We start from the raw sequence: 19678 nt of genomic DNA on the forward strand, positions 1-19678 counted from the left end.
AGTTGCTACCTGAGTGGGACCTGGGGCAGTTGTACAGTGTGCTGAGCTACAGTGCAGTCCTGGATCCTGGAATATCATGTCTTTCTTTCCTTGTCACTAAGCTGAGGATGAGTAACCATCTCTGTGCCATTTTGTGAGGTTGGTAAATAAAAAGGGATTACACTTATAAGAAGGCATTATTCCATCCAAATTTCTTTCTTCACTTGACACTGTTCTGCTGTCAGCTCTGCTTCTTCTGCTGCTCTGTGTGTGTACACTTCCCCATTGTCAGTCAGTGCTTAGTGTGCCAGTGTCAGTGTGATTAAATGGGATCTCTGATGTTCTTTTAACATTTCGTGGTACTGCAGTGCTGATTTATGAACTTACAGTTTGCTCCTCTCTTGACTAGAGAGGTTACATAATTATTCTTCATTTTTGAAGTGTTCTTTCTTTCTTTTGTGTTGGCAGTGATACCATACCATATCTTGATTGTTCCCAGCAAGAAACTCGGTGGCTCAATGTTCACAGCCAATCCTTGGATCTGTATTTCGGGAGAACTGGGTGAAACAGGAGTCCTGCAGATTCCCAGGAACATATTAGAAATGACTTTTGAGGTTTGTGTTACTTGATACAAAACCCAATTTGGGGGTTCTGTTTGTTCAGTTTTAGGTTCTCCCCTTGCTGTACCACCTTGAAATCTGAAAGGGTGGCAGATGTGTCTGTGCTCCTGGTCCAGGGGTGGTTTTTGTATTGGTCCTTCACCTGTGGAATGAGTGTGGAATATCTTTGTGGTTTGTCACAGATAGTTTGTGCCTGTGCATAGCACATTTAACCTATATTTAATAACACGCAGAGTAAAATGACTGACAATTCCATAGTGCAAGGGATAGACAAGACTGTCTTTATGTTACAACTGTGGGAGGTGTCATATCCTCTTCTGCTGCAAAACAAAGAAGTGATTCTGCTCTGATTTCTGCATGTGTGTTGTGTTCATTGGGTAAAATTGAATTGAAAAATCTAGTTCAGCTGATGTGATGCGGTGGTTTTCAGGGCAGTCAGGGCTTGGTGAAGTGAAGGAGAGATCTGGACTCCATTTCAGAAGGCTGGTTTATTATATTATGATATATATTACATTAAAAAAGAGCACACTATAGCTATACTACAAAGAACAGAGAGAAAGATTCATCAGAAGGCCAGACAGGAATAGAAAGGAATGAATAACCAAGTTCTGTGACTCCCAGAGAGTGCGAGAGCTGCTGCCTCCTGGACTGGCCACCAAGTAGAAACATCCCACACTGACCAATCGAGGAAGCACCTGCTGCATTCCACAGCAGCAGATAACAAATTGTTTACACTTGAAGCTGAGGCCCTTCAGCTTCTCAGGAGAAGAAAATCCTAGCAAAGGGATTTTCATAGAATATCATAACTACACTGATGTGCTCTGTGCAGATCAAGATAGTATTTAACAAAACAAGCAAACAAAAACAAGTAAAGCAGCCTACAACTAAAAAGCCCAGAACCAACCATGCAGTCAGAAACAGGAACCACATTTCTGAGTTTCTGTCTGAGCACATTCCCTAATAGTTTACTCCCCCAACACGCTGCTTTCTTTCAGTTTCCTCTGACAAACTCTTTGTTCAATTTGCAGTGCCAGAACCTGGGAAAACTGACCACAGTGCAAATAGGACATGATAATTCAGGGCTGTATGCCAAGTGGCTTGTGGAATATGTTATGGTCAGAAATGAAATAACAGGGCATACTTACAAGTAAGTATCATCCTGACATTTCATGTGGGGTAAGTAGAATTCCTGCAGGGAGCTGGCGCAGCAGGGCTTGTTTGATTAGAAAGGTCTGATCTCCTGGGACTCTGTGGCTACAGTTGCCTCCACCTGAAGGTACAGAAAGATCCTTTGGCTTCTGGCATTAAACAAATCCTGGTTCTTGTGGATTCAAACAGGGTTTGCAGTTTGCAGATGTTCGTGTCTCATATCAGACTGTTGGTGGAGAGGATGAGTTGGCTGTTGTGCAGCTTAGAAATAATCTGCCTTGAGCCTGAGGGAGAAACAGCGAGTCAGAGCTTGCTGCTTACCAAATATAGGTGGTATTTTATATTAGGACTGGGTACTCCAGGTGTTACAGAGACACCTTTGGACACAAGCTGGAACACAAGACCTTGGGAATGTTAGAAACCTGTGTTTACATGGGAGGGTAAAGGAACAAAACTTACAGTGAGATTTAAATTTATTTGTGTTAGATGCAGCATAGTTTGATGCCCTGTCCTTTATTTAGAGAAACTGTCAGGCTCATGTTGATGTCAAATTGGTGGGTAAGTCCATTCAGCTCTCCATGCCAGTTCATTTGTAATTAAATGAAGAGGAAAGATTGTATTTTTGGATGCTGTTCAGTTTTCCAATTAAGTTGATTAAACTGCCATCAACATTGGTCCAGCAAAAGTGATAATGAGCAAATGAGCATGTGTGCTTTCTAGTGTCTGATTTAATACCCCAATTCAGTAGAAGTACTGGTGTTCTGGCATTTAAGCATATGTTTGGGCTGTGAGGTTTTTTTACAGCTGGCTTGCCATGTAGCATATTCTGTGTATTTCTTCACCCATCTATGGGATGTAGCAGGATTTCTCCTTTTACCCATTTTTCCTCAAATCATGCTGCCTGTGGGACTCACGCAAAATCTGCTTTGTGGATGGATCATCTGTTGCAACACTCAGCACAAACTTGGAACTGAAGAGCTGTTTTACTTTTGCTGCCTGTGCTGGCAGGAGCCAAAGCCAAGACTTTATTACTTGGTGCTGGATGAAGGAAGTCTTTCTGATAACTATGCTAGCAGGATTTGGGCTTTAGGCAACTGCAGTTGAAAGTCTTTGGCATGGAATTGAATGTGGATTGATCCATTTATCTCCTTGGTGTTAGGTTTCCCTGTGGAAGGTGGCTGGGGAAGGGAATGGATGATGGCAGCTTAGAGAGGATCCTGGTGGGAGAGCTGCTGACTTCCCACACGGAGGCTGATGAGCGGCAGTGCCGAACCCCTCCCCTGCAGCAGTCACCAAGCATGATCAGGAGATTTGTCACTATCTCACCAAACAATAAGCCAAGTGAGTGCTGGGGCTTGTCCTGTCTTGTCCTGTTCTGCATCATCACCTGAGGGCTTGCAAACACAACAGGAGTTGGGAGAGGACCTGTGAAACTCAGCCCAGTGTCCTGCTTGAACTCCAGCTAACTTCCAAATTACAATCCTGGGCATCCTGTTCTGTCTCCTTAACTTTTGAAGTCTGTGCTCCTGGTCCAGAGGTGTTTTTTGTAATGTCCTTCACCTGTGGAATGAATGCTATGGAGGAAGGTAGAAATTTGCTGCCTTTTCTCTGTCTGCCCTTCGTGGATGAAGAATCTTGCTATGGTTTCTATTCACGGGCTTCTCTTTGTTTGCTCTTGAAGTCAGTGTTCTGTGGTTGTCTTATTCCTGATAAATCAGGTGGTTACTTTGTTCCCAACCATACTTGGGTTTGCAGCAAAACTACCACAGGAAGTATTTCCAGGATGCCCAGATTTGTCAGTCCTGAGCAAAGCACTGCTCCTTTTCTTAGCTTTGAGTCCTGGTCTGACCATTCACATCATGTGTAAAAACCATTTCCACTGTTGGGATTTTGAAACACCTCTGTGTTAACTTCAATATAAAACCAAACCATCTCCATTCCTACCTCCTCAACAATAAATAAAAGTAGAATTGGGTTTCCATTTCCCACAGCCCAGCACTGTTTCCTTTACAGAATGAGTTGCATTGGTTCATGTTCCTTTGCTGTGCTTTGTGCCATAACCCTCACACACAAGGTACAATTTCTGAAGCTGTAACTGGATATATTTTTGTGTTTTGCAGAGTTAAATACTGGTCAGATACAAGAAGCTATTGGTGAAGCTGTTAATGGTATTGTCAAGCATTTCCACAAGCCAGAGAAGGAGGTGAGGGGTTGTTGTCTGTGTAATGGCACTGCTGTCCTAAAACCCTGATTAGTAAACATGAGAGAATATGTAGCAGAAGTAACTAAACTGAATGGACAGCCATGTGCTTGAGAATTCCTGAAGTGCAGCAAAAATGAGATACTGAGATATTACAGGCTCAAATGCCTGTGTTTTGCTGCTAACTGGAGCATTCTGTTAAATTAAATGGTAACATTCTGGTATTGAAAATTGTGGATTAGTCAAATTCTACCAAGTATTCTACCCATACACTCTGAAGAACACTGCCTACTGTTTATTTTGTTCTGAATTAACTGACTTTTTACATCTGCATTGTGCTCTAAGTAGGTTGTTAATGTCTGTTTTGCATTATCCCTGCTACTTAAAACATGAAGACTCATGTGCCACTTTAAAAAAGGGAAAGAAACAAAGGGCACCCTGAAAACACCCACATCCCCCAAGAAAGTGAAGCAGAAGTGCCCTTCAAGACTCTTTTGCAATATACACATGTGACCAGCTGACACAGCAGTGATTTTCTGAAACAAGCCTAAGTAGCATGCTCCTGTCCAGCCCTCGAGAGCCAGAGAGGTGTAGAGCAGTGCTGGATCTGGATGGATGGCTCTTGACAGTCAGGATTTTTTTATATTCCTGTGACACCTGACTTCTAAATTCATTATGGCACGACAGACTCATATCCAGTGTAATTCAAGTCAGTGATCACATTGATAGTAATCTCAAGTGGTCATGCACTGGTTTTGCAGAATAGAATTTGCCATCATGTGCTGAAGCAGGACTTTATTTTTTACTGAGCATTGAATGTTTTTGTTGATAAGCAATCAGAGGCACATGCTACACTGGGTCTGTGATCTGTTACTTAAAAAAAGAGGAAAATATTTTCCTAATTTTCTGTAGTGATGATTATTATAGGTAAAACCTGCTCATCTTGGCCTGTTTGAGGCTTTGTTTGATGATGATGATGATGATGAGGCCCTGACAATGCTTTTCTCAGCCTCATTCTTAGAGAAGTCAATCCATTTTTGAATGCTCGGGGCTTGTAAGAACTGGGCCATCCTGTTTGGGGTCACTGTTTGACAGCAGATTGGAACTTTAGGCATCTGTTTATTTAAAAACTTAATGGGACACTGGTGTCCCAGAGTCCCAAGGTGAGGTGATGAGTGTGTGTGCTTTCTGTGTGTGCTGGCAGAGAGGCAGCCTGACCCTGCTGCTGTGTGGAGAAAGTGGACTTGTTTCAGCTCTGGAGCAAGTGTTCCAGCACGGATTTAAATCGCCGAGACTCTTCAAGAACGTCTTCATTTGGGATTTTTTAGGTGAGTGGGAGGATGACACCCCAGAGCTTGTTTGTGCCTTTGAAACACATCCAGCTGTGTTCCTTATCACTGCTGTTGTGTCTCAGCTGGTGTGAAGAGCAGGCTTCTTGGAGGCATCTCAGCTGAATGGCCAGGAGAGCTCTGACCTGCTCGTGCTGTCGTGAGAGAGAGCCTCTGTCTTCTGCCAAAGCTGACTGTACTTAATGCAGCACCTGGGCTTTGTCCTTCTAGCAGTTATGGTGTAAAACAAACTTTCTAAGGGTGGTGGTTTCCAGACGGGATGGTGAATTGACATGGGGTAACCTTGTTCTTAATTGAGCACAGAGAAAGCAAGAAATCACACTTGGAAGAGGTTGAGTTGCCTTTCAGAGCACAGCAGATGGATCTAGTGCTGCTGTATGTGCTGAACATTGTAGTAAAGGGGTTGTAAGCCCATTTTTCACACAATGGTCTATATCCCTTGACACAAAGCTAAATAAATCCACTGAGTTCACAAACACATTTTTAAAAAGGAATTATTTTTAATAATGTTTCTGTATTTTGAGTAGCTACTTTAACATTGCTGTTCCCCTTATATGATCATTTTACTGCACTCAAATTCAGTAGATAAGTGAACCTCTTTAGCGTTGTTCAGAGGGGAGGAAGTGGAATCCCAGTTTTATACAGGGGGAACACAGGACTGAATCAAACAGAAAAAAAACAGTGCCTAAAAGTAATGGTTCAGGAAATTCATGGATGAGCTTTGATCCTAGACCTTTCAGTTTTAATTCCCTCCTAAAAGCACTGATGAAACTTCATTATCTCCTGCCATTCTTTTAAGAAAAAGCACAAACATACTATGAGACCCTTGAGCAGAACGAGATGGTCCCAGAAGAGAACTGGCAGACAAGGGCCAGGAATTTCTGTCGCTTTATCACTGCTATCAACAACACCCCTAGGAACATCGGGAAGGATGGCAAGTTTCAGATGCTGGTGTGTCTTGGAGCCAGGTATAAAAAAGCTTCTTTATAATTGTTGTTGTTACTGATGTTTGAATGAAATGAAAAAGATGTGGCACGTGGGGCAGTTACTCCCCATTCCCTGTCTCATAAAGAGAAGTGGAGAGCACGGTAGGTCTGCTTAAAAGCAAAGAATAAAAGTGATATCTGTGCAGATATGAAATTAACTTGGCTTTATTTTTATTCCCAAACTGCCCACTGGCCCCTTGTCAGAGACCACCTTTTGCACCACTGGATCGCCCTGCTTGCAGACTGCCCCATTACAGCCCAGATGTATGAGGACATAGCCCTGATCAAGGATCACACGCTGGTGAATTCTTTGATTCGGGTGCTGCAGACCTTGCAGGAGTTCAACATCACCCTGGAGGCATCTCTTGTCAAAGGAATCGACATCTGACCTCCTGTCCCACAGGAAAAACTGTCTTTACAAACACACACAAAAAAAAAGCAACAAGGAGTGAATCTCGTTAGTATGCAAAAGTTCTGTCTTGCCAGTACATTGTATCGTGAACTTGTTCATGGCCCAGAAGGAAACTCCAGAAATAGTACAGGCAAATGGATAGAAGCTGTAAACTCAATGTAAAAAAGAGGATTTTGGTATAAATCTATTTTAGAGTTTATTTGCTGATTTGCTTTTTACACACTTTCATGTGAAAGAGATAGAGATGAGTATTGTGCAGCTTATTTTAAAGCTGCAGTATTTCCTTGCCATAGAAAATGTGCAGTGAGCCTTTCAGCATTCTGTGAACTTGCCTTCAGATATGCTGTATGTCATAGACCCCAGTGTATACACTCCATTTCTGCTGAGAAGGTCATTCTATAGTTTTTAAACTAATATTTTATATATTAACATTATTACCGATGTTTGGTTTTTAAGGTGTTGGGTCATGTTCTGCTGCAAGGGAACTACAGATCTGATCTGTGCTTTTAATAGCTCCAAAGCACTGATTTGTCAACAATTATTTTTTTCCTTTATTTTTGTTGTCAGTATTATTTTTAGTGAAATCCAGGAGACTGAACCGTGAAATGTCCAGAGATCAAAGTAATATTTTTCATATTGGTACGTAATTGCACAGAAGAGGAAATTAAGTCTGTTTTTTAACTGATGTTTTTATTTATTTAACCTACCGTTGTGTTTTGTAAGTTTGTCTTTTAAAAAAATCTTCTATGATACAACTGGCAATATTATGTTGCAATTCAGAATTTACAGTGTAGCCCACTTAAATGAAAAACCTGGAATAATTGTTCATAACACAAGAAGGTTTCCACTTCAACCAGCCTTTTGAAGCTTGCTATATGGGTGCTGCTGGTAATTCTCTTAACTGCTAATAAAGAGGGACATGAGTTCCCCAGATGCCAGATGACTAAATAAAAATCTTTATGCCCCATCTGAAGTAATAACAGTATACCTTACTAACAAGTAATAAGGATTTCTTAATGTTTCTGAAAAGACAGTGGTATTAAGGTTTTTTCTTTTCCTTTTGAGTGCATATGTCTTGGATCCCGTTGTCACAGTCTGCTTCATTTGGGATGCTTTTGTTTTTAGCAAAGAAAGTTTAGCCCATTTCTGCTATGAAACACAAACATTTTGAAAGCTTAATTTATTGGAGATCTGGAACTTGGCAAAGGCCTAAAGGCGTCTCTGCTCATTTGAATCCTCTGATAAAAATCTCTTTGAAATGAATATGTGACTTAAGAACAGGCTGATTTATCAGCATCACAGATTACTGTACAGAAGTTCAGGGCTGTGTATTTAAGAGGTCTCCACTGTATAAACTTATCTCAGTATTGTCTCTCTTTGGAGAAGCAGAGTCCAAGTTTTTTGGTTCATACAATGTTGTAGCACTTTTACTTTATCTACAGCTTAGTCACATCTTGTGATAGTCTTATTTCCATAATTTATGAGTCTAGCACATGTATTAAATTTTTGACTATTTTTACTTTTGTCCTATTTATTTCATTATTAAACTGAGAAGTTCCTTTGTCACTACTTATCAGAGCAAGATTCTTCTTTGATTTCACAGTAGCATTAGGAAGATGTGAGGGCGATGTCTGAGCCCCTCCTCACATGGGGTGGATGAGAATTCTTTCACAGCTTACAGGAGCATTTCACAGGAGGATTCTCTGTGTGTGCAGGGTTGGTTTTGTTGGTGTCTTTTTAAATTTTTCTTCCTGCTTTGAAAGGCAAAAAAAAAACAAACCACCCCAGTTTTACTGCATTCTCATAATTTCATATATTCAACTTAATTTGTTAGGATTGTCTTTTTACACCTGCCCTAAATTGTTTATGCATTAACAATAGCAACAACAACAAAAAATGGCTTATTTTGGGGTTTTTTTGTTCATTTGTTTTCTTTTGTTGCTGTTGTTTTTGTTTCAGCTGTCTTGAAAATGACCTTAGTTTGCCTGTGTATTTCACAGGGAATATTAAGATAGAAAGGAAGGTTCCATGGTTTGACCTTGACAGATGAGTTGATCCTGTTAAAAGCATGTATCTCATAGCACTAAGGGTGGATTAATTTTATCTTGCATGAGGTAATTACCCTGAACTAAGATTCTTTTTTTTATCTTCTTTTTCCCCCTTCCTCACACAAGTTTACCTAGTGAGACATGATGCCATTGGCCTAATGGCTGCTTTGGTGTGGATGCTTTTGCCCTCTTTAGGACAGTTTGAGGTACCTGGGATGGGCAGAGGCTGGGGTTTGGGGGTTGCCCAGGGTGGGCTCCTTGGCTGGCCCGTGGGGATGGTGCTGCCCATCAGTGAGAGCACCCTGAGTGCTGGCTGTGCAGTGCAAAAGGAAGAGACAGAGATCCTCTTCCACCTCCTAGGTTATTTTATTCTCACAGCAAAAACCAGTTTGAGATAGACCTTCCTCCTCCTCTCACAGGGAGCCTGATCCTGTTGGGGTTCAAAGCACTTTCTGCTGTGGTCTTCCAAGCCTGCAGGGATTTGCTCCACTGATGGAGCAGCAGAAGGTTCTGAGATGCAGCAGAACTAAAGCTGGTTTTGTTAGCTCCAAAGGCAACCAAGGAAGAGCAAGATATTAAATACAGCCTGTGCCAGGATTTTGGGAAGAGATTGCATGTGTAAGAGCAGCCCAGTCTGTAGGAGCAGCCACATTCCCACCACTCTGCAGTGTTCACCTCAAACCCACCCACTGCTCTCCTGGCTGTTCCTAGCAGCAGCCCTGCAGGATAAGGTTAGGATCCAGCATTTGCTGCTGCCATGCCATTCTACAGCTACAAACAGTGCAGTCAGCACCTTTTTATCCAGAGCTTTGTAAAATCCTTCTCCCTTTGTTCAGAGCAACGCAGTTTTAACTTTTTTTTCTTGTTGCTTTTCCAAAATAAGGGGGCGGGTTTGGTAGGTACAGTTAGTGTGGCTGTGCTGTTCTGTTGTTCAGTGGGGATTTTTTTGCTAACAGTTATGAGAAAAGAGAATCTTTTTAACAACACACATTCATTCTGGAGAGAGAAATGCAATGATAAAAAAAATTAGCAGTTCATCATGCAGTAAATACATAGTGCTAAACTGGCCAAACATGTTTACAGGCTCATACCTGATTTGAGAGGAAAAATTAGGCTATCATCTATCAGTTATTTAGCCTTCTTTGGTTAATGCTAGAATTATACGTTATACAAAAAGAAAATGCAAATTAATAAAGTTTGGTTTCAATGTAATTAAATACTGTAATGATAAGTTTATACAAAAGAAAAAAAAAGCCTTTACCTGCCATAAACTTTAATCACCTGATATTCTGTAGCTGAAAACATATTCATGAACTGGAGGCTATTCCACAACTTTTTCCATTACAAAGAGTATTTTTCAAACTGTTCAAATGGGACTTACTAGCTGGATGACCCATACTTTTTACGTGTTTTAAATTCATGAATATGTTAAGATTTCTGCAGTGAAACTATTCAGATTTAACATTTTCTGTATATTGTCAAATGAATTTTGTCCGTAGTGAAGAGACTATAGGATACTTGAAAATACTTGAAGAAATTGTACACGTACTTCACATCTTTGTAGCTCTTTATTTTATATCTAGAGATTGGCTGTTAAACTAAGATAAAGCATCAATACCTTATAAACTATATATTTTACTACATGGGGAAATCACTGGCTTGTTATTTTTAAGGGCCGTGTTGAAGTTTACATTATAATGACAAAACCAGGTACTGTTTTTCCTTTTTTTATTTTTCCTGTGACATTTCAATCCATTGGACATTAAATGTGAATTGGATATACAAAGAGGTTTTACAGGTGTAGCTCATTTGCTGAATTGCAATAAAATTTGTCTTCTAACATGAAAAAAATAGCATTAATGTGCTATTTTCAAAAAGCCTGGTATAATTTGGCTGATCATCTGGCTCGTTGCCTGGCTGCAGGTCTGTGGGACATTTTAGTGGCTCATTTCAGGAGATGTTTGTTGTGCAGTTTTGTGTCTGATCTGTTCAGCTACGAGTGCTCCCTCCCAGCTCCAAGGCAGCCTTCCCCCAGGCCATCCCTGTCAGTCACACTGCCAGCAGTGGAGGAGATGCCTGCTCAGGAGTCAGGGAATGGGGCCAAGGGGAAGGCAAAGGGACCAGCACAGACCTTGGAAGGGTCTGTGAGCACACACACCCTCAGATGAGCTGCCATTCCCTCTGTTTGAAAGTGGGTGAGGTCATCCCTGAATGCTCTACTCCACCAGGGGAGACGGAAGGAAGGAGTTGGGTCATTAATCTGGAGGTATCTCTGTTGCTTCACCTCTCACACCCCCCTGGTCTGTGGTGGAGGCTTTTTGTAAGCCTGAGTGTCAATGTCCCTCTGCACTGATCTGCCTGAGCTGGGGGTGATCCTGCACTGCCAGCAGCTGCTGGTGTCACCCTGGGGATGCCAGAGGGTGAGCTTGGCCTGCAGCTGCTGGTGTCACCCTGGGGATGCCAGAGGGTGAGCTTGGCCTGAGCCATGCTCTGGCCTCATCCTTGGACAGGTTTGGGGGTGCAGTTATGGACTCGGTACCTGCTGTGGGTGTGCTGAGCCCCTGAGAGACACCAGAGCTCTGCTCGCTGGGCTGGGATGGACCTGCTGCTCCTGCCCCCCCTGCAGGGATGGACGTGGGGCAGGCCCGCACGGAGCTGAGGTAAGTGCAGCTTCATTCATCTCATCACAGCTGGTGGCCTCGGGTTTTTCAGATTTGCTCCAAGGAAAAGGAGCACCAAGAGCAGAGCCTTGGTGGGCAAAGTGTGTTGTGCAGCTGCTGGGTGCACAGGCAGGGGCTGTTCGCTGACTGCTCCGCTCCAAAATTTGTTGTAGCAACGACTTGGAAAGTTCTCACAAGGAAATACAAATGTCCAAAAGTTACTTCACATGACAAAGTGTCTCCTTTTTTCCCCTATTAACTCAGAAATGTGTGTGTATTAATAGGCCGTGCCGTGTTCAGTTCTGCAATAAACAGGAACTGTTCTTCATTTCAGTGACTGTGGCATGTTAAGATGCAGATCCTACAAAATTTAACATGTCACTGGTGGATCTGATGTTTGTTTGGGGAATGTTTTTCTACAAATGGCATAAAAAGACTTAGACAAGGCATATAGATTACATGGGAGGGTTTTCAATGCCCCTTGTGACCAGAGAATCCACAAATTTCCTCTGTCTCTTATGAGTCCTGTGCAGGTCCTGGTGATTACTAAAGATGTCTTATTTTGACACAGAATTTAGCAGCCCTGGGACACTAAGATGGGAAGTGCAAAAATTTGAGTGATACATTTCAAAGAAAAACAATTACTTAAAACTCGGTGTACACCTGGAGATGAGCAAGGCTTGAAACTACAGCTCGGAGACATTTTGTGTGTGCTTTGGAAGAATTAAATATTTGAAAATATTTCCTCACTTGTCAGCATCCTACTTTGCTTTTACCATTCTGGCATCTCCCAGCCCTCCCAGTTGTTTTCAGCTGCTGTCACAAGCACTCATCGTGCTTGCTCAGTCATGCTAAATTTTGGGTCAATATGACGCAGGCCAGCAGAGTTGCTACTTCTCATTAAAGTGCAGATGAAATGGCAATCTGCATGTCTTCAGATATTGTTTGGTGGTCATTAAATAATGAAATTTAACAAGGATTATGAAGCATAAAGCAGTTTTAAACCCAAATTTGCAGGCAAAAGTATTCATCTCTACTCAGGACATCAGGTGTACAGTTTCCGAAGCAGATTTTACATCAGCTGCTCTGTGGCAGCTCAGTCTCCATGTCTCAATGTGAGGCAACTGCACGTGACAGTGGAAATGGAGAGCAGAGGGGAATTGGGGGTCTCACCTCTGTGGAAGCAGCTATTTTCCAGGATCTATTTTCCTCCCTGAGACTTTGTTGCGTGATTTTATTTTAAATTGCTGGAAAAAGTCCCCAAACACTCCTATTTGGGTTGTCTTCCTGTCCAACTGCCCTGCTGTGATTGTTTTCCTTTCCTCATACTTAACTTAGTGCTGAAGTTGAATCTTAAGAATTTTTGTAGCTTCTTTCTCCCAGTAAAGGTCTTCGTGCCCAGAGCAGTCATCTATCACTGTGTTTCTGTGGTTGAACAGAAATAGTTAAAAAGGCTGCAGAAAGGCATCTGAGTTGAGGTCTGAGCTTGTCTGGTTTCTGTCTTTAAAGAGATATTTTAATGGCAATTCTTCATCATAAACAAATGTGTGTTATATGTGAAATAATAGCCAGGATCCTTCACAAAACACTTTGAGATTTATGTATAAAAAATGGCTTCATTAGCTAAGATAAATTTGATATTGTTCTGTTTGTTTTCCAAGCTGCAGTGAGATCTTTTGATCTAACTCAGGCATTCCCAAATATTTATGTCTCACTTTATATTTTAGTTTACAGAAGTAAGAAAGATGCTTTGCTTTTAGGGTGCCTCAGAAAGCTTTGGATATTTTGGTTACACGACTCTTCAGTGTCCCGTGCTGGTTTTTTTCTGCTACACTCTTCAAATGTGTTCTTACTTTGTCTTTTGCAAATCTTGTGACGAAAGTTAATTAAATTAATACTGGTAGAGTTAATTGAGGGAACTTGACTGGGCAGTGCCTGAAATGAGTACCAGCTTTTCTGTAAGGCGGCTTGAAGCCGTGTGCCTGGATGGGAGATGGCTTCTCTGTCCATTTGGGAGAGCTGTTTATGGAGACACCCTGAGTGATATCCCTGGAGGAGAGATGTGCAGGTGTGCCAATTCCCACCCCAAGTATGATGGTTTATTCAGGAGATCATGGAAACTGTCGAGAAACCCTTCATTCATTTACTGCTTAGGGCTGGAGAATCCTGGAGCGTTTAATGAGCAGCTTTATGTATTTATAGATGAGACTGCCTAAGACTGAAACCGTCCAGGGGACACAAAAGGTTGCTTCTCATTGGATTCAAGAAGAGAATAACTTTGATCATTTCAAAAGCAATGAAGCCTGATGCTCCAGTGAGAAAGGAGAGTGGTAATTTATAGCTGCCATTAAGGAAACGAAGACAAAGACTGAGGGAAAGTTTCATTCTGAAGATTTACTAATGTGTATAAACCGCCCTTGCAACTAGAAACAGCTCGGTATTTCTCACAGAACAAAACAAAAGAGAAAGGGCAGTGAAATGGGGATGGGAGGGAGGGGTGGAAAAGAATACTGCCCGCTTTTGCTCGCAGCCTGAAAGGTCAGACATTATTTAGGAAATGATAATTTCAATGAATAATGTATGAGCCAATTTTACCTGCCAAAGGAGCGACAGCTGTGAGGAATCCCTGGCTGGGAATGGAGGTGGGATGGGGCTGGCTTGGGGCTGGGGTGATGCGTGGGTTTTGGCATGGCCTTCGGCCGGGGATTCACGCTCTGCAGCGGGCTGTAATTACCCGCTAACAATCTCAATATTGTCTTCTCGAACCACCGCAGTCGAGGCCGGAGCGCGTCGCGTGTGTTCGGGCCGCGACAGGCTCCCTGCTCGGGCTTGTCCGCGCCGGGCGACGCTTCCCGGGCCGCGGGGAGCCCCGCAGCCTGCGGCTGAGCTATTCCCGCCGCTCGGGTGCCAGCGGCTCCGCGGGACACCTGTGTTTGCGGCGCCGCAGGTGTGCGAGCGCCGGGGCTTCCGCGGGCGGGGCCGGGGCGGTTCGAGCGCCGGCAGCGCCCGGGGCAGGGCCGGGCAGGGCCGGGGGAGGCCCGCCCAGCCCTCGCCGCCCCGCGCCCGCTGTCAGTGCGAGGCGGGCCGGGCGCCCCGGACACTCCCTCGGCCGCCGCCTCCTCCCGCCCGGCGGCGGCAGCGGCAGCAGCGCCATCCATGGGGTCCGGCGGCCGCCGCGGCGCGACGGGGGCGCGGGCGCTGCCGCTGCTGCTCCTGCTGCTGCCCGCGCCGGGCGGCCCCGCCGCGCTGCCCCTGCCCGGTGAGTGCCCCCGCTCCCTGCCCCTGCCCGGTGAGTGCCCCCGCTCCCTGTCCCTGCCCGGTGTGAGCCCCCGGTTCCTTCCCCTGCCCGATGAGTGCCCCGCTCCCTGCCCGGTGACTGCTCCCGGTTCCTTCCCCTGCCCGATGAGTGCCCCGCTCCCTGCCCGGTGAGTGCCCCCGCTCCCTGCCCCTGCCCGGTGAGTGCCCCCTCTCGCCCCCGCCCCGCACAGCGGCTCTCCCCGCAGGCACCGCGCGGTCCCGGTTCTCCTCTCCAGGCCGAGGGAAGGGGCCGGGGCCGGTGCCGGTGTGAGGAGCGGCCGTGGCGGGGCCGTGCCCAGCGCTGCTCGCCGGGCGCTCGGGCTCCGCGGGTGCTGCCAGCGCCGCTTTCCCGCTGCCCTGGGAGCGGGGAGAGCCCGGGATGGGACACCTGGGGAGCGGGGTGTGGACGGCGTGTGCTGCGGCTGAGGCTGCCTTCGGAACCAGCCCAGGGATTCTCCCGCCGCCGCCTCCTGCCAAGTTGAAGGCTGCGATGTTTGCTCACAGTCTCGTTCCTCCAGGGTCTCTCTTGTGCTCGGGATACTGTCATTGCAAGGGGAAATTTCGCTCTCTGTGCCTACGGATTTTTCCTAGCCCTCTTTTCCACGCCTTTGCATGCATTAGTGATGGGGCTTATGGTTGCGGTTCTTGCCGCACGCTGCAGATCACAGAGCCCAGCCGAGATGCCGTCCTGCCGCTGCCACGGGATCTGCTTGATGTCTGTGTGTCCTGCCTTAGAGGGAAGCTCCCTCCTTGCCGTGTGTTTTCTGGGACCCCTCTTGCCGGGGCAGGTCTGTGCCTCTGGCTCCGGCAGGGCACAGCTGACGGTGCTGAGGGCTCACACTCAGCCCGTGTGGCTGGTGCCCCTTTATGCCCGCAGTCTGTCCTTCCCTGCCCATCCTTAATGTCTGCTCCACCTACCGGAGTCCCACTAGCTGGAGACCCCTCAGCTATTGCCTGCACCCTTCCTTGCACGACTTACTCCTTCAATTCACTGCCCCCTATATTTTTTAATGGCTTGACTTCTCTGCTTTGAGAGAAAGGTGATTCTGCTGCTCTTCCCAGCTGCTTCCCACTGTTTGCCACCTTCTCTTTCCTTGCTGGTGGCAGTATCTGGGGACCCCACTGCTGCTGCTGGAGCTGTGTGCACCTGAGAGGCAGGAAGGCACTGCTGCTCTAACACTGGCTCTCTGCCTTGTTTCCCCACTGCCAAACCCCATTAGGAGTTAAAACCAAGCGAACACTTTCTGCAGTTGGCAGCTGCTGCAGTACCTACAGGCGTATTTTGTGATTGGGGGAAAGGAAAAAAAAGAGCAGGATGAATGCTATAATTGTAAATGGGAGAAGTGCTGGCTGAAATTTCCATTTGGAAAGTGATCCCCACCATAAAAGTGGCTGGCTATTGAAGTAGTCGCTTTCTGCTGATACTCATGCACTACTTCTTGTTTTAGGAGGCACTTTTTGTACCTGCATGGGGTGTTCCTCCCACAACTCTCCCTTTTAGCCAGTTGCTGGAAATCTTCCTGTTTCCATGCTTCAGTTTTCTTCTGCTGTGTGAAAAGCTTGTGCTGATGTCTTCTGCTGCCTGTAACTTTTCTTCCTCTTCTGTCTACACTTCTTCATCTCCAGGACTTCTTCCTGTTGGTGTTTCCCTTTCTCTTCATTTCCTCTTCTCTGAAGTTTCCACCTGGATATTTTGCTTCAGTTTGCTGTGCTTTGAGATGGCTGGCCAGGTGATTTGGCAATGCTGCTCCCCAGATACTATTCTTGTATTAAAAAAAATATTTTACGATTATACATCTGTTTAATGGTAAGTCAGTCTTTTAACTTGTGGGTGGTGACTTTGAAAGTACATTTCAATCCTCTCCCCTTGTTATTTTAAAAATCCTTGGGCTTCCTGCAGGTGATGCATGGATGTGATCAGGAACTCTTTCAGTGACTGTTTTTTGTTAATCAGAAAGATGGACAATCTCTGATGAATCTCTGTGAACCCATCAGCTGAATTTCACGGAGCATCTAACCCTTACGAGATTGTTTTGGATGCATTTACAAACGTGCACAAAAGCTTACCATGGGCTTCTCTGAATTGCATACAAATACATCTGTATGCAGGTAGAATGTGACAGAAATTGAAGTGCAGATGCTGCCTCTGCCTGTTTCTGTCCCGACACACAAAACCACACAATATTCTTGTGGGCACCACAGAGAGGTGCTCAGCCCTGTCATCCCCTCAGGGATGTGTTCAGGAGACATGCCCTGCTCTCCTGCTGCTGTCATCCCTCCTGAGCCTGCTGTCTTTTCACAGATGTGGATGAGTGTGCCCTGGGGCTGGATGACTGCCACCCAGATGCTATTTGTCAAAACACCCCGAAGCTGTACAAGTGCATGTGCAAAATGGGTTACACCGGCGAAGGGAGGAAATGTGAAGGTAAAGGGGCCAGAGCACAGTGTTCTGTGTCAGCATGGAGCATTTCTAAGAAAATAGAACCACTGGAAATAACAAAGGATGATTTTTAAATCAAAATAGTGGTTGTTTTGTCACCCGGTTAATTTCTTGTTTACAAAATCAAAGGCAAACTTTGCATAGACTTTCACCTGTTCATTTCACTCAGCCTGATAATGAATTTGTTGTTTATGGCCTTAAAAAGTATAAGGTAAAGCTGCCAGGGGGTTTCAGGGTGTTTTCTCAGTCATTCAGCAAGAAATGCATTAAATATAGTGTGTTTGTGAGACAATGACCATTTTGGACAGCAGTTGCTGCTCGCATTTAGGCAGTCACATCCCTGTCTGTAACACTCAGGCGAGCATCCATCATATTGGCTTTTGCTTTATTCCTTAGACATTGACGAATGCGACAATGACTTCAATGGGGGCTGTGTCCACGAGTGTTTCAACATTCCAGGGAATTACCGCTGCACTTGCTACGACGGCTTCATGCTGGCTCACGATGGCCACAACTGCCTGGGTAAGGAGTGTGCTCATGAGCAGGGAACACCTGGCAATCTCTCGGGCTCACTCAGTTCAGAGAGAGAGAGCATTGCTTGTGAGTCTAAGGAGTTTCAGGTACTGAGGTACCATCCCAGTGTGGCTCTTTCCCCTCTCTGTAATGAGGATAACTGTGCTACATTTCTGTGGAGTGCTTTGGGTTTAAGTGTGCCAAATGCCATCTATTATTACGCTAAATGAGTTTATATAAAGGAACACGTGCTATCATTGTCCTCTCTGTCCCACGGTTAGCTTAGGATCAGTTGTCAAGTGTGTTTCCAGGCTTAGGGATCTTCTCTCTCAAATCTATCTGTAATGTGGGGGCTTCTCACTCCGAGTATTCCTAAAAGGAGAGGATGATCGGGAGTGTGCAGTAGCTGTGGATGCTGGAGGCCACTGAAGAGCAGAGGGACTAAGCCTCGAGCTGGTGAAGCTGTCCTGCTTCCTGGACCCCAGCTGGGCAGGCTGCGTGGCTCACCCTGTGCTACCTGTGCCGTTTGCTTTTTCAGAGATGGCTCAGTTTTCCTCTAGTGCTGCACTCCGTGTGGATGTGCCTGGACACACCTCCACACCCATGGCAGGCAGAGGGAACCTTGCCCTCCCCACAAAACCGCAGTTAATTTGTCTGGCTGTTCCCACTGGTGTGTGGCACATCAGGTGGGGGTCAGACCATCCCCAGGCTGCATCTTCTGCTGGGACAAATCAGAAAACTCTGGAGTATTCAGTGGGATTGTGTTGGGTTTTACCTGCTGGGACCCTGTTGCCTGCCCAGCTTTCTACAGTGTAGGTGGGGGAGAGGGTGAACTCCCCAGGTACCAAATGTTTCAACAAAGTAGAGAGGGAAACAAAATATCTGCGGATGCTTTAAAATAACAGAACATCCATCTCATTTTTGCGTTTGTGTAAACACAGAGTGGAGTTCAGCTGAGGTTACCCTGAAGGGCTGGATGTGGAGGAGCACGCTGCCTCCAACAATGGCACCAAAAGGCATGAGTGTATTCTCTCTGTACCCAGGGCACTCTTCAGCTGAGCTGCTTGTGGCCACTGACATAACTCAGACCAAAATCTACCACCTGCTATGTCGCTGGGAAGCTGCTCAGCATTGCATGGCAGAGCCATAAAATGAAATAAAACAAAATGTCATTGACATACAGTGAGGTTTTTACCACCGATGTGCCAATTTTGAGTTGTGATGTAAACGTTAAATAAATATTTTGGCATGTAGCAAATTGGATCACATCTTCTCTTAATCTGTTTATTTACTTTGTTCACGCCAGGGTTGCCCTCCTCTCACCCTTATTTTGAAGATCTCTGCTGTGTGCCTGGGTTTAAGCCAAATAGACAATTACTTGTTGGAAAGAGATGATTTTTTTGAAAGCTTTCCAAGGTCTGTAAGACAGAAACATCTGCTGGAGTTCAAATCTGTAGCACTAAAGACTCGTGGTGGCTGTTTATTCATGATTGTTTGCACATTCACATCACTGCAGAACTCTGAAATACTCAGCTTCTTTGTGATGGAGATATGTCAGCCGCTCTTTTTCCCCAGCAGGTCACATTCTTTAGCATCCAATTGGCTTACTCACTGCCTTCAGTGGACATTAAATCTGTTGTAATATTATGTTATGCTTCTTACTAAAAGCCTCTCTTTATCCTTTTTTTTTTTTTTTTTAAAGACAGCTGTTTTCTGCCAGAAATGCTACAATGTTAAATTAAAAGCGTTGTACTATCAGCCAGGAACAATGAACAGAACAGGGAGCAAACATGGTGCTACAGATGAATTTGCAAATGAGGCCAGTGCTTTGCGTCAGCAAGGTTCTGTTCTGTTTTCAAGGGGCTGAGTGTTTTTTAGTTCCTGCTAAAATTTCTGAAAATTAAGCTAGGAGAAGTATTTGGCAGTCATGGTTGCAAAAAACCTGTGCTTATTAAGGGGTAAAATTCCAAAGAATTGGAGGTTGGGATGGGCATCCTGTTGTTTGGAGGCTTAGCTGAAGTTTTT

At 44.9% G+C, this 19678-nt stretch overlaps 2 protein-coding genes across 10 annotated transcripts in view; both read left to right on the plus strand.

The window, feature by feature from the left end:
• Positions 1 to 10594, plus strand: part of DENND5A (DENN domain containing 5A) — a 65944-nt gene extending 55350 nt beyond the window's left edge. For all 7 annotated transcript variants that reach the window (XM_038137367.1, XM_038137369.1, XM_038137370.1 and 4 more), the window contains 7 exons: positions 448 to 593; positions 1628 to 1746; positions 2908 to 3089; positions 3869 to 3951; positions 5153 to 5276; positions 6097 to 6265; positions 6488 to 10594. In XM_038137367.1, coding sequence (XP_037993295.1) covers positions 448 to 593; positions 1628 to 1746; positions 2908 to 3089; positions 3869 to 3951; positions 5153 to 5276; positions 6097 to 6265; positions 6488 to 6671 — 1007 coding nt within the window. In that variant the 3' untranslated portion in view covers positions 6672 to 10594. The remainder of the gene's footprint in view (positions 1 to 447; positions 594 to 1627; positions 1747 to 2907; positions 3090 to 3868; positions 3952 to 5152; positions 5277 to 6096; positions 6266 to 6487) is intronic.
• Positions 10595 to 14439: 3845 nt separating this feature from the next.
• SCUBE2 (signal peptide, CUB domain and EGF like domain containing 2) overlaps positions 14440 to 19678 on the plus strand; it is a 35776-nt gene continuing 30537 nt past the window's right edge. Inside the window, exons 1-3 of one of the 3 annotated variants that reach the window (XM_038139220.1) lie at positions 14440 to 14662; positions 17003 to 17125; positions 17537 to 17662. In XM_038139220.1, the coding sequence (XP_037995148.1) occupies positions 14560 to 14662; positions 17003 to 17125; positions 17537 to 17662 (352 nt within the window). In that variant the 5' untranslated portion in view covers positions 14440 to 14559. Of the gene's footprint in view, positions 14663 to 16145; positions 16508 to 17002; positions 17126 to 17536; positions 17663 to 19678 lie in introns of those variants that run through there. The other 2 variants (XM_038139222.1, XM_038139221.1) reach the window with 2 other exon arrangements.

The sequence above is a fragment of the Motacilla alba genome, chromosome 5, assembly GCF_015832195.1.
Source record: "Motacilla alba alba isolate MOTALB_02 chromosome 5, Motacilla_alba_V1.0_pri, whole genome shotgun sequence".
Classification (NCBI taxonomy): Eukaryota; Metazoa; Chordata; class Aves; order Passeriformes; family Motacillidae; genus Motacilla; species Motacilla alba.